This window comes from Uncinocarpus reesii, genomic scaffold (genome assembly GCF_000003515.1).
Source record: "Uncinocarpus reesii 1704 scaffold_4 genomic scaffold, whole genome shotgun sequence".
NCBI lineage: Eukaryota > Fungi > Ascomycota > Eurotiomycetes > Onygenales > Onygenaceae > Uncinocarpus > Uncinocarpus reesii.
Genome location: NW_003052497.1, coordinates 487,450 through 500,773, shown reverse-complemented (window position 1 = coordinate 500,773; position 13,324 = coordinate 487,450). Strand labels below are relative to the sequence as shown.

The 13,324-nt window shown below is 48.1% G+C and overlaps 4 protein-coding genes across 4 annotated transcripts; 3 read left to right on the top strand and 1 right to left on the bottom strand.

Annotated features, from left to right (window-relative positions):
• Nucleotides 1-841: 841 nt before the first annotated feature.
• UREG_06289 (uncharacterized protein) lies at nucleotides 842-2,218 on the top strand (the record flags this gene model as incomplete). The annotated part of the gene is made up of 4 exons (XM_002583276.1): nucleotides 842-910; nucleotides 1,051-1,315; nucleotides 1,378-1,571; nucleotides 1,628-2,218. The coding sequence occupies 4 exons, from the start codon at nucleotides 842-844 to the stop codon at nucleotides 2,216-2,218; spliced, it is 1,119 nt and encodes a 372-aa protein (XP_002583322.1).
• Nucleotides 2,219-3,067: 849 nt separating this feature from the next.
• UREG_06288 (uncharacterized protein) lies at nucleotides 3,068-4,353 on the top strand (the record flags this gene model as incomplete). The annotated part of the gene is made up of 3 exons (XM_002583275.1): nucleotides 3,068-3,352; nucleotides 3,443-4,112; nucleotides 4,337-4,353. 3 exons carry the CDS (start codon nucleotides 3,068-3,070, stop codon nucleotides 4,351-4,353), a joined length of 972 nt encoding a protein of 323 aa, XP_002583321.1.
• Nucleotides 4,354-4,880: 527 nt separating this feature from the next.
• UREG_06287 (glucokinase) lies at nucleotides 4,881-6,737 on the bottom strand (the record flags this gene model as incomplete). Its single annotated transcript, XM_002583274.1, has 2 exons — nucleotides 4,881-6,289; nucleotides 6,503-6,737. 2 exons carry the CDS (start codon nucleotides 6,735-6,737, stop codon nucleotides 4,881-4,883), a joined length of 1,644 nt encoding a protein of 547 aa, XP_002583320.1.
• A 799-nt stretch (nucleotides 6,738-7,536) lies between these two features.
• Nucleotides 7,537-12,829, top strand: UREG_06286 (uncharacterized protein; the record flags this gene model as incomplete). The annotated part of the gene is made up of 6 exons (XM_002583273.1): nucleotides 7,537-7,548; nucleotides 7,604-8,209; nucleotides 8,273-8,323; nucleotides 8,383-8,673; nucleotides 8,756-8,936; nucleotides 9,036-12,829. The coding sequence occupies 6 exons, from the start codon at nucleotides 7,537-7,539 to the stop codon at nucleotides 12,827-12,829; spliced, it is 4,935 nt and encodes a 1,644-aa protein (XP_002583319.1).
• Between the last annotated feature and the right edge of the window lie 495 nt (nucleotides 12,830-13,324).

The window sequence follows — 13,324 nt, the reverse complement described above, 5'->3', positions numbered from 1 at the left end:
AACGCTCGGCATTCCGCATCCGCATCCGCATCCTGGCTGCTATGATGTAGCACCCGCTCATAGGTCAGTTCCGACAGGTTTCTTAGAAACCTTTTATTAAATCCAACTTCTCACATCCACCTGTCATTCTCATATCACAAAAGCTTAACATCTAAAAGTAACCGAAAAGCTGTTAGGATTGTCTAAAGAGAAGCTCAAAGAGTAGAACAGAAAGCTAGAAACGCTGAGAAACAGACTGCTAAGAACAAAAAATCTTCTAAGTGCAAGAAAGTCTGACAGACAAAGCTGGTCAAATTCATCTGTCAAATAGAGAAATAGCAAGAGCTACTACTGGTCTGGGACTCTGGGGAGCCAGAAGTCTTCAGTTATAGATCTTACTATTATAGAACTATATCAAGCGCTGAATTTTGTAAATGCAATCAATATTACTTCTGATTCTCCTATCAACTTGAACTCACTCCAGCTACATTATTAGACCCTCCAGTGGGGTTTGGGTTTATCTATAGAGATTTGTATATAATATTTCATTTAATCTACTCGGTACAAATCTCTTATTTGAATATCTTATGTTGTTGTTGAACTATGGTGGATTTCATAGGGCAGGTCGAATTTGATCCATGGATTGTTGAGCAATGAGGGGTAAAAATCGTTGGGTGGTCGGGAACGCTAACTAGCTAGTTTCGTCATCCATTTAACAAAGGGGCGTCAATCGTCCATTTATCTTGCCCCCGCATTGTCACTCCAGCTCCACACATCCACCAGGTCGGGAACGTCAGTTAATATTCCAACGGACTTTTGTCTACTTTGCTGGCCTGGTCAACGCTTCCAGTCCTCTACTAGGATGCCTCCACGTAAACGGCTCTCCAGCGCTGCGGCTGCGTCCCGCCAGGCAAAACGCGCGCGACTTGCTGTAAGTTATTGAATATATTCCTAGCTGCTAGATTCAGGCGAGCTAATCGTGTTTTGCTGTAGGCTGATGCTCCTCGCGTTTCTTCTCCGGTAAATTTCTGCTCTTCAGCTCAACGGTAGCACCAAGTTAACTCTTTATAGCTTCCCGAACCAGATTCGGGATTGCCATTCTCGCCTGCGGGCCCTGACTCGGAATTCCAAGATCCCATGCGTCAATCCCTTCTCGAGGAGATTGAGGCTATTCTCAAGCTTGAACACGGGTCAGACTACACTGTACCCGTAGAGGTGTGGGCAGCACTCTGGCTCAGCGACATCGAAAACCTTCGGGTATTTAAAACCCAACATCCTCCCTTGTTAAACGCCTCGCTCCGAATTCAAAATCTGGCTCAAGAGCTCTTGAAATCATGTAGGTGGTCTCTTTCCCTCAATCCTCCGGGCATATTCATTTATTGATCTTATCGATACTAGGGAACCAAAGGAAGCGATCTCGGTCTACGACGAGCTCTCCAGCACGCACTCCGAATCCTTCAACCGGACGTTCTGCCCGACCAAGTCGAATTGCTTCATCACTTCATGAACACATCCCAAGTGTCATTGAGCGTCTTAAAAACCTATCTACCTCAGAACCTAGGCTCAGACGCTCAGACCGTGAAAAGAATCTGGTATGAATCTCTTCAAGTTATGACCATTGAAAGGTTATGCTGAATCCCCGTGTTAGTGTAAATCGAGGGATAATACGCGTTGTGTTGTCACGCACATGCCAGAGATTGTCGAAGTCGCCCATATCTATCCTTATCCCATGTCATCCCTTCCTCGTAACGACTCCTTCTGGGGTAGTCTACAGGTATTTTGGTCGGAGGAACGTATTAAGCAATGGAAGGCGGCCGTTTTTACAGAGAGAAGCACTAAAGCTTGTTATAACCTCATCACCTTTGATCCTCTGGTCCACGCGTGTTGGGGGCGAGCTCTATTCGCTCTGAAGCCTCTTGATGTTGCTGAGGATCAAAAGAGCATGCAAGTCCAGTTTTTCTGGCTCCGCAATTATCCCAGACGACCAGCCCAGTCCATTACTAGCCGTCCAGAATTACCTGCGAGCCTTGACGGGAACCTTGCAGATTTATGCCTTTTTGACTGCATAACCGACAAAGTAATAGTTTCAGGTACTGTCTTGACGCTGCATACAGATGACCCAGAAACAAAACCTCTTCCCAGCATCGCCTTGCTTGAGATGCAATGGTTTCTTCATCGACTCACTGCCATGAGTGGCGCCGCCAACGTTTTCTCTAAGAGAAGGCGATTGGAGATGTGAAGACGATTGATTCTCTGGCCGAAACGGTCGTGGAGGACTCCAGCTTAGTTTATTATCACAACGACATCAAGTCGTTGAATCGAATCCCTTGCTTTCTGCGTCGTCGGGGTGCTAAAAATCCATCATTCGGGCCGGTTTCTTACACGTCGGACGCCACCCCAATCTCAACAAACTAATTTGCAACCTGCTCCCTGAGGCCAGAATCAGAAGCCGCGGCGTGGATTATTATCCTGTTTCGTATGCTCATCGGCATCCACTGTCTTGCCGCTTGGACCTGGCTACATGTGGGTTCTATTAAAAGTATTATTAAGCATGTATAACTTTACAAGGGCGGTCCCTTTGCCGTCTAGCAAAGCTCAAATCGTAGTGATGAAGAAGAAACAGAATAACCAAAACACCTAATAAGTTGTATAATAAAAATAATTAATTACCATTCTTTTCTAATTTTCTATAACATAACTTAAATGAAAGATAAACAGTAGTTATACATAAATCTTTAATTTGCTAATGTCCGAATATAGAGTACTTAAAATTGATTTCCAATTTTTATATTCTTTTTTTTTTCAATTTCATATATAATTATAGATTAATATCAAATATTAAAAGCTCTATTACTATTTTTCTAATATTTTTTCCCTAATACTCTTCTCGATTTCAGAGAAATCTTCTAATCTATTTCAAGTTATTAAGCATGTTGCTTCTAAAACACATTGTTATGAATGGCTGCAGAATCTCAGATGTAGCCAGACTTGGATATGCCATCCTACCCCGCGCCTAAGGATTCCGTCGTTGTTGAATTCCTCCCGTAACAGGTAAAACAAGGTATCGCCGAAGAAAAGCTCTGGCAATATGGACATTGGGAAGGGTGGCATGCCCGCTTATCGTGGGAATTTCCATCTCGATGATGCGGTTCTTGGTGGTTGGTTCCTCGTTCCTCGGTGGTTAACTAACTACACATTGACTCGCAAAATACTTGAAATGCTAACACGAGGCTGTTGCTATTGCTCTCAAGCCTTACCAGTTGATGGTACCATAGTTCTCTCGTCGCACGCCTACGGAACACCGGTTTGGGCGATCCAGGCAAGAATTATCTGCAAGTTACCCAATGGTGAGATCGTGACATATTTTCTCAAGGTTGGTGGAACGTCATAACACGGTATCAAGGAAGTACCTTGCTGCTGTCTTGATCTATCTTCACTTTGGGTAGACGCTGACAGTGACTAGGTCACAACGGGAGAGAATGACCGTGTCATGATTGAAGGGCAATATGAATCTGACAAGGCCATCCACGCCATCTGCCCGACTCTATGCCCGAAGCCATTTTGCTGGGGCAAATATCGCGCTGCTGGCGCCGCCAAGTATTTTTTACTGGCTGAGTTTCGCAGCATAGGGATGCAGCCGCCAGAGCCCATTCGTTTCGCGAAAGCGCTGGCGAAACTACACAAGGATTCCATCTCTCCAACTGGCAAGTTTGGGTTTTATACAATCACTTGCCACGGAAAAGCAACGTTGGGCGCAGATTGTTGGGAGAACTCCTGGGAAACTATGTACCGGAGGCTATTGACTCATGCACTTGAGCTGGATAAGAAAACCCATGGTAGTTGGCCAGAGTATGAGCACTACGCACAGTTGGTTTTGGATAAATGTATTCCACATCTTTTGAAGAATCTGGAGACTGATGGGAGAAATATTAAGCCATGCCTCGTACATGGAAATATCTGGGATGGAAATACGGCCACTGATATGGCGACAGGAGAGCCGTTTGTGTTTGACGGCAGTGCTCTATATGCTCACAATGAGTACGAATTTGGAAACTGGAGGACCCCACGGCACCGGTTGAGCGCTCGGACATATATTAAACGGTACAAACGCTTGATCCCCGCCAGCGAGCCCGGTGAGTGCGCGGATATCCCTGTTTTGTGCCTGTTTGTTTGTTGCGTTTGATCAACGATATGCTGATTCCCGTAGTGGATGATTGGGACTCGAGGAACCTGCTGTACTCACTACGCTTCAATATCACGGCGGCTGCGCTAATACAGGGCAGCAACTATCGCGAAAGGTTAATATGGCAGTACTTGTGAGGAGAATTGGTCTGCTAACTGTTCGCCCCGATTGTAGTGTCTACGAAGATATGAAAGACTTGTGCATGCGAATCTGCCCTGAAGACGTGCTGGCCTACGAGGAGATCCTACAAATGGCCCTACAAAGGGAGAGGGAGGACGAGAGTGGGCTGGAACACAGCGAACACGGGCAAATGGACGAGAGCATAGAGATGATGGAAGAGGAGGAAGAGGAGGAAGAGGAGGAAGAGGAGGAAGAAGAAGAGGAGGAAGAGGAGGAGTAGGAGGAAGAGGACGAGCACGAGGTTGCACGAGCCTAAGAACTAGGACAGCTGTACCTCAAGGAGCAGGACACATGGTGCTGGGTCGACTCTGTTTGGAACTTTATACTCCCTTCGATAGACTCTGATGTCATAAGTTTCCCTCCCTTTTCTTTTTTCGTTTTTTAAAAACCTTTGTCCCAAGAATACGATGATAATTGGACTGGGGAACTCGTTCTACGAATTGCATTGGACGCGGGCAGAAATACACGTCAAGAGCGATCATACTTTGAATGTTGGGTTGCAGACGGAGATAACTAATGCTCGAAGAAACAAAAAGGCTCAGAAAGTTGATTGTGTTGCGAGAAGGGCGATAATAGCCGCGCCGACACTCGAGCCGTCTTTAGCTATGCCAATCCTTATTTTCTTTTCGCCCGCGACACCAATCCCATCAATCGACCTTAAGGCTTCACGCATGTGCTTCTCGAATCTTGGATAGTGCTCAATTAAACTTCCGTCAACCCCGATATCGATCATGTCCTGCTCTGGAGTGGCCTCCGTTTCCGGATCGGATATCGCAGAAGCGACGCATATTCCATTCGAGGCTTTGACTGTTTGATTTTTGATGTCGCGTTGTACTGGAGAAGCTTGAGCCCTTCTTGATGAGAGAACTTTCAAAACCACTGCACCAATTGCCATACCAGCTAGCCTTGCAGCACGCCTCCCGATTGCACAAGCAATGGTCTTCACTGCCGACGCATCCTCAATGGAGATATTGGCCGATGGAACCCCGAGTTGTCCCTGAATAACCTCCCTCAACAATCCTAGATCATCTGCTGTGTCCGCTTCGGCTGTGGACAGAATTGACGAATCGACTGACCATCGCTGTCGCAACGGAGACGAGGCACCAAGGCCTGAGACTCCGATCAAATCGCCACGGCGAAACAGTCCTACTTGGGGATCCTCATGCATTTGGAGAAGGACGATTCGAAGAAGTTCGCCGAGAAACATACCCGAGACTCGTTTTTCAAACATTTGATTGCCACGATTCGCACTCGAGGCGTTCAATTCTTCGTCGTAAGGCGTGTTCGGCAGGACCGAAAGATGATTGTTGAACGAACCCCATTCGATGCTGATAAACATCTCGCCGGTGGACCTGTCATAATCCCCATCCAAATGTTTGGATATATTTGAAAGCTTCTCGAGATAGACACAATTCGTCCCTGTGCCGAAAATGGCACCAATAGACGTACGAGTCTGAGGTAGGGGCAAAGTATAGGCGCGCGACATGATCGTTCCAGCGGCATCATTGACCAGGGCCGTCACCCGCACCGGAAGCCGAAGCAGACTGATCTCTTGTTGAAGAAGTTGGCAGACATCTTGTCCTACTACGCAGGGAATATCATAGCCTTTAGTCCAGCGCAGGAGAACTCCTGATTGAATGCTGGTTTGATAGGCAGGGAACGAGAACGTGAAGCCTAGGCTCAGGGGTTGTAGGTCACCAGCCTTGCAACACCCAAGATAGTCTCCATGATGGAGCTCCAAAAAGTCCTTGATCTGTGCGGCAATATAGGAGAATAATTGCGATGCTTCTGGAGCGACCATGAGTTGCTTCGACACGGCAACTTTAGTCTGCTCGACATGGAACGTCCCGTCCCCATGTAAATCAACCGAACATACTCGCAAATTTGTACCGCCAAGGTCGACTGCCAAACTGAGACCCTGATGAATATTCCAATCAGCAACCTGCCCTGCTCTAAGCGAGTCGCGGTTTCAATACTAGCCTTTTCAGTTCCTTGTGCCGCTCGGGTGAGATACGTTGGTATCTGGCACATGGCCGGCATCCGCCGGCACAAACCTTCGTCTGCAACCTCGAATATATCAGAGATGAACGCAATCAACAGAATATGCTGCTCTATGCATGTAGAGTAACATCTCACTAGGAGAACAGTTCGTTTACTTACTCATCTCCTCAATAAATTGGCGAGCACAACTCCGAACATCGCTGTCTGTAAACTGAAATTGTGCCGCTATCTTCCAGGCCGTGTTCACAAGGGAGCTGGTCATTCTTGCGGGGTCACTGTTCTCCGTAGCGATGCCTTCGTTGCGATTCAGAAAAAGAGCAAAATCACTGATAACTCGTCGACGGACCTTCATAGAAGTTCTCTGTTGCTCTTCCTGGCCATGGTAATTATTCATCGACTACCCACTCCTCTATTATCAAGAAGCTGTTGATTGAGCACCCTGGCTGGAAGTTCGGCTTGGCTTCGGATCACGACTGCAGAGTGATGCAGACGTTGCAGTTGGCAAGACCTCGCTGCATTCTCAGCCCCGCGTGACTAGTCAACTCCGTGTCCACATCGATGGCATTTTTTTCAATTCAGCCACGACCTTCACCATTTGCAACTTGCGTTCTCAAGACCCTACGGAGTACTCATCCCTTATCCCATCGCTATTTCGAGCTCTGCGGCGGGCCAATTGAACATCTAGGCTTCAAAACTCTTTGGTTCTTGGTTCTTCAGGCACAGGCTGTACCACCATTACTCGGGGGCGGGCGGGTTCCATGAGCTTATGCCCTTCAACGAGGAGGAAACCGGAACGGCCAAGACCAGCCTTACTCGTGCCCCAGGTCCCTCGTATTGGTCCCCGCGCTGCTTCGCTAGAGTCCCGATAGACAAGGGTGTTCGGTTGAGGCTGTTCAAGTCCCTTAGCCTTGGTTTCTTGATCAGAGGGAACGAACTAATAATAGTTTACTCACCAGACGAAGCATCATTTTTGAAATTCGCTGTTAGGTCGTCTTACGCAATTCGCTGATACAGGCGAATTACTGACCTCCTCTCCGGGTTCAAATCGGTCGCTCCACTGATAACGACGAAGTCGTTGTTTTGCGGCACAAGCCATTGTCAGAGTTCCACAGAGGCCATTTCTGACAATTATAATTGTGTGTGGGTTGTCCAGTGCTGGGTCATCGAAAGCTCAACGCCATGAAGTGAACTTAATGGCAGATATGGTATGCATTCACGCATCCTGAGAAGGGCCATGTCGCTTACGGAAGTGCCGCACAGTTTCGCAGATACAAAGAGAAGATCTCCTCTTGCGAACCCTTGGAAACCACAAATGACCATCCTGATGATTATGAAGAAGGTACTCCCAAATCAGGCCTGGAAAACGAGAGTACTATTTCCAACGATCGTCCGGTCTCACACGCAATGAAGCGAGCATCCGAGCCAACGATCCCTTACCGCCGGCCGTCCCTACGCCCCCAAGAGCGAGTGGGTTCATTTGGGCTCAATCCAGCCCGCAGCAGTTCGATCCTGGAGCCACTGCAAAGCACGAATACTGTCTCTTCATTTCCTACCCCAATAGACCCCCTAGGATTGACTCTAGTATATTCCTCCGAAAACCCGGAATTAGACCTCATCTTCGTGCATGGACTTGGAGGGCTATCGATCCGCACATGGTCGTGGGATCGTAACCCCAAGAATTTCTGGCCCCTATGGCTCAAAAATGACCCTGAGACCAAGAACTCCCGCATATTCACTTATGGGTATGACGCGACCATCTCAGGGAAATACGTAACCAACGGCGTCCTCGATTTTGCTAAGGATTTGACACATCGAATGAAGACGTATGCTGGAGAGGGCCTTGCGAGCGCTGCAGCAATCGGAGAGGTTTGTAGGATAGGAACTCCTAAGCTAATACATTCTTACCCGCTTCTAACGATATTGCCATAGGTTCCGATCATTTTTGTTGCTCATTCAATGGGAGGACTCATTGTGAAAAATGTATGAGGGGCATTCCACAGTTAACGAGGACGATGGGAATAGTTCTAATGAAAGCACAGGCATACATCATTGGAACGGCTGATAATCAAATCGCTCCCATCATGGAGCGCGTGATGGCAATGGTATTTCTCGCTACTCCGCACAAAGGGTCCTCGCTTGCCCAAACATGCAATAATATTTTGAAAACGACTCCTGGTTATAGTTTGAATTCATACGCGACAGAGTTGGAAAGAGGTTCATCAACATTACAGCATATCAACGAACAATTTCGCAATGTCTGTGCCGGTTTGGAGCTTGTTTCGTTCTGTGAAGGCCTAAAAACAAGCGTCATGCCTGGGTATAAGAAAATTGTGAGTGACATACACCTGCTTTTTCAGTCGGTACCCCGTGCCATGTGAGTTAAGAGCTGATAATAAAGTTGACATGCGCCAGATCGTAAGCAAGGACTCCGCATTTCTTGGATACCCGAAAGAAACGTCGGGGACTCTTCAGGCAGATCACCATGGTGTGGCCAAGTTCGAAAACCCACAGGACCCGAATTACCAATCCGTGAGAGGCGCTTTGAGGTGGTTGGCGAAGAAAGCTCTACAGAGAGACACTTTCGGCCTTCAATGTCAGTTTCTGTTCCCCCTTTGAAAACTCGAAAGCTCATTCGAGAAAAATGTAGTACCGACAATACGAAGTCGGAGTAGGTGCTCGAGCCTTACAACAGACTCCTCCTGGCAGATATCTAGCTATGAAACTGTAGGGGAGAGGATAAAAGAGGTGCTTGGGATATCTGAAAGCGCGGAGGATGACCTTGAGTCTATTAAGACTCGCACCATGCCGGGATCTTGCGAGTGGCTCCTACGGCGCGAATCGTTTCGAGTTTGGGTTGAAAATGAAACCAGCTCCCCCAATTCCCTTTGGCTGACGGGAAACCCGGGCTCGGGGAAGTCAACCCTGGCTGGATTTGTGATATCAGAGCTAAGAAAACGCCAAATCGGCAGCTGCCATTTCCATTTCTTTCTTGCGGCCCACCACGCCAAGCGAACACTGTCTTATCTCCTTCGCAGCCTGGCATTACAATTGGCGTTGTCGCATGAAGATTTCCGGGCTCATCTTCTGAACCTCCAAGAGAACACGGGAATCAACTTCGGGAATCAAAAGGCAACATTCCTCTGGGAGAAACTTTTCGAAGGCATATTCTTCAGGCTGCCAGCTTCTGGTCCTGTTTTCTGGATATTCGATGGCCTTGACGAGGCAGACGGGCCTTCTGAACTACTTCGGCTGTTGTCGAAATTAACATCCGCAGCAGGAGTCAAAATTCTCTTAGTAAGCCGGGCCACGAGAGAGCTCACGAGGGACATTAATGACTTCCTCCCAGCCATAGTCCACGATAGGATTTCAATGGATGACACAGAAGCGGACATTCGCGCATACGTAAATTCTTCCATCCATAAGATCATTCCGGGCGACTATGCACAGAATATTATGACAGATATCTTGGACAAGGCATCTGGGTCTTTTCTCTGGGTTAAGCTGGCTTTGGAGGGAATCAGAGATAATTGGTACACCATAGGTGATATTAAGAAGGCATTAAGTGAGATTCCAGAGGGAATGGAGCCGCTATATGAGAGAATGATCGAGTCGATTGCAAATCAGCCACCTGGGCCTCGAAAGATTGCATCACGGGTTTTGAACTGGGCAGCATGTGCCTTTAGGCCACTCAATATTTCTGAACTGGAAACAGCTCTCAAGCCAGATTTCCAGGACTTTTATAACCTGGAACAGACGATAACTGATGTGTGCGGAAATTTTGTCGCCGTCAATCGGTCCAAGGTAGCCCCTATTCATCAAACAGCGCGCCAATTCTTGTTGCAAAAAGTCTCAAATCGTGATCTTGGAATTGGGGGAAGCGAAGGCCATGAGCACGCTTCAATGGTTTGCCTCAGTTTCCTCTCAGATTCGGCCAAATGGAAACGGGTCTTCACCCTCCTGCAGGAACAGCGCGAAAGACTGCCTAGTGATACAGGCATTTTTAGGCAATATCCATTTCTGTCCTATTCCATAGCATTCTGGGCCTACCACGTGAGCCTCGCGCCCGTGTCCTCCGATGAAATTCTCGAGGCAGTGCTAACGTTCCTACAAAATCACTGTTTGGTGTGGATCCAGGCCATAGCACTATCCCACAACCTGCGAGTTCTCATTCAAGCAGCTCGATATCTTAAAACTTATGCAAAGAGGAGGGCAGCTAAGACCTCCCAGGGTCCGCCGGCGAGCTTTACACTAGCCCGAGATGAGGAACTGCGAATGTGGGCGAATGATCTCATCCGCATCGTTGGTCGATTCGGGGCAAACCTCATTGAAAGTCCTTCGTCAATTCACAAGTATGTTGTGCCATTCTGCCCTACCGGCTCTATTATAAGCTCGTCGTTTCACCGTGTCGGTTCTTCACATTTTGCGGTTTCAGGCATATCGTCGACCACATGGGATGATTGCCTCGCACGACTAAGTACCGGCGAAGACCAAGCTGCAATGAAAGTGCTATGCAAGGATAATCTCTTCATTACCCTCGTAGGCATCGATGGAACATTGATTATCTGGCAAGCAGAAACGTGCGAGGAAATCCGCCGCATCACCCATGGAGAATATGTCATGCACGCTACTTGCAGCAAGACATCGAATCTTATTGCAACAGCAGGCTATAAAACGACAAAAATATGGGATATTACAACGGGGGAGATGTTGCATTGCCTCCCAAAAGAGCTCCACCACCACACCACAGCCATGAGCTTTAACGAGAGGGAAGATGAAATTATTGTGGCGTACGACGACTGTTTGATCCAATGTATTGACATGAAGACTGGCCAGGAGAAATGGAGCTTTCTCGCGCACGAACCGGAGGTGGACAAGTATTATTGTGCTCGATACATGGCATTTAGCCCAGACAACTTACAGATAGCGATCGTCTTCCGTGGTCGACCGGTTGTTGTCTGGCGGCTCCCAGATTCTGCCAAATACGTTCCGATTCCGCCGAAACGCTGCAGTATGCTTCGGGCGGACGGGACGCGGTTGCCAGACGAAGGAGCTACTTGGAATTGCCCCGAAATGGCTTTGTGGCATCCCACCACTAATCACCTTGTAATCCTCTACGAAGATACCAAAGTCGTCGACTGGGACGTGGCAGAAGATGAACAAACACAACATAGCCATCTAAATGCGAGGGAAATGGCATTGAGCCCGGACGGAAATCTGCTCCTCACAAGTGATGTTCATGGAACGCTGAGTCTGTGGATGGTGCCGGAATATCGTCTGACGTACCGCTTGCAGTACGAGGAGCTAGTATATAGCCTGGCCTTTTCCCCAGACGGGACAAGGCTCTATGACACTCGTGGCACGTTTTGCAACGTCTGGGAGCCGGACGCACTTTTTCGACCAGTTGACCTAGATTTTGATGAGCGTTCCAGCACATATGAGACAATAACGTCTGAGCCAGTTATTTCCACAGATAACAACACCCGGGCCGGAATATCTGCTCTAGCCTGCGACTCTACCGGGGGCTTTTACTGCTGCGGGAAGGAGGATGGGACCGTTACCCTATATAGTATCCCAGAGGGGGCCAAGGTGAGGAAGATCACGAGCCACGACTCTTCTGTATCGGTCATCAAGCTTGTTTGGTCGGTGTCGCGGAAGTATATCGTATCAGCAGACGATTCAAGCCGCGTCATCGCGAAGAGGCTTCAGCCACCGGCGAAGGGAACAAATAAATGGGCCGTGTTTCGGTTGTTTGATATCCGAGTCGATGAGGCCGTCGAGCACCTACTTTTTAGTTCAACTGAAGAGTTTCTCTTGATTGCCTGCCCGAATACAGCTCGGGTTATGAAACTCAAATCGAAAGAAACGCTGTGCCGCGTAGAGTGGCCCTCAACAACTGGAATTGTATATTTAAATCATCCAAAGAACCCCTCTGTCTTTTTATGCATGGAGGCAACACGTGAGCGGGAGATTTCATGGAAATCTCTGTCAATTGTTCGGAGAGAGAAGAAGACTTTAGAAGAAGGGCGAGAAGGCCGCCTAACCCCAGAGTCGCCGGTTCCCACCCGTACGGTCTCTCGAGCGGTGCAACTGGGAAATCGCTTGCTTGTGCAAGAAACGGTTCTCGCTACCGGGAATACCTTTAACGGGGCTGAAAGTCGTCATATTGAGCTTGTTGATCTTCGCACATTGCGCAAAGGAGGTTTGCCAGCAACTGCTTCAAAAAACTCGAGAATTAAGGGCTTGGAAAAACATGTTCGCCACCTAATCGGGTTTTGTCAAGATCAGCTGGTGTTTGTCGACCATCAGTTCTGGCTGTGTACGTGGGCAGTTCAGCCGGTGTATAAAAACCACCGGAGACACTTTTTCTTGCCCAAAGATTGGGTGAACCCAACGGCTCTGGAGCTGCTTGTCGTTACAAATCAGGGTACCCTCCTCTGTCCAAAAAATGGCGTAATTGGCATCGTGCAATCGGGTTTTAAGCTCTGAACGTGTCCTGTTAGATCGTATCGAATGATGTTTGATTGGAGATAGTAGGCCAAAAAGCCCCGCGTGCCTGTTAGAGACAGCTCGGTGGAAGCACCAAGAATATTGGTGGCGGAAGACATTCCTAGCAACGAGAAGCCTGCTGCTTGCTTTCAAAACACCCACATTCCCAGCAGTGGCTAGCCGCCAGAGCGCTATTCGACGTACGATAAACGCTCTCCGCGCTCAGCAACAAAAAGCCCAAAGGTGAGAGAGCTCGTAGGGGGTGCAGTATTTGACCTGTATATACATAGGAATGGTGATAGGTTTGTAAGACCAAGCTACATCCAAGTGAGGCATGGCGGGAAGGTCACTGCAGCGTGATTTTTATATCACCTAGGAGAAAAAACAATAGTAAAATTCCGGAGAGGTATGGCTTCGCCAAACACTTTACATGGTCAATCTGGACACAAGAAACCGCGGTGGCTATACATCCTCCACCACAACTTTCCCCAGCCC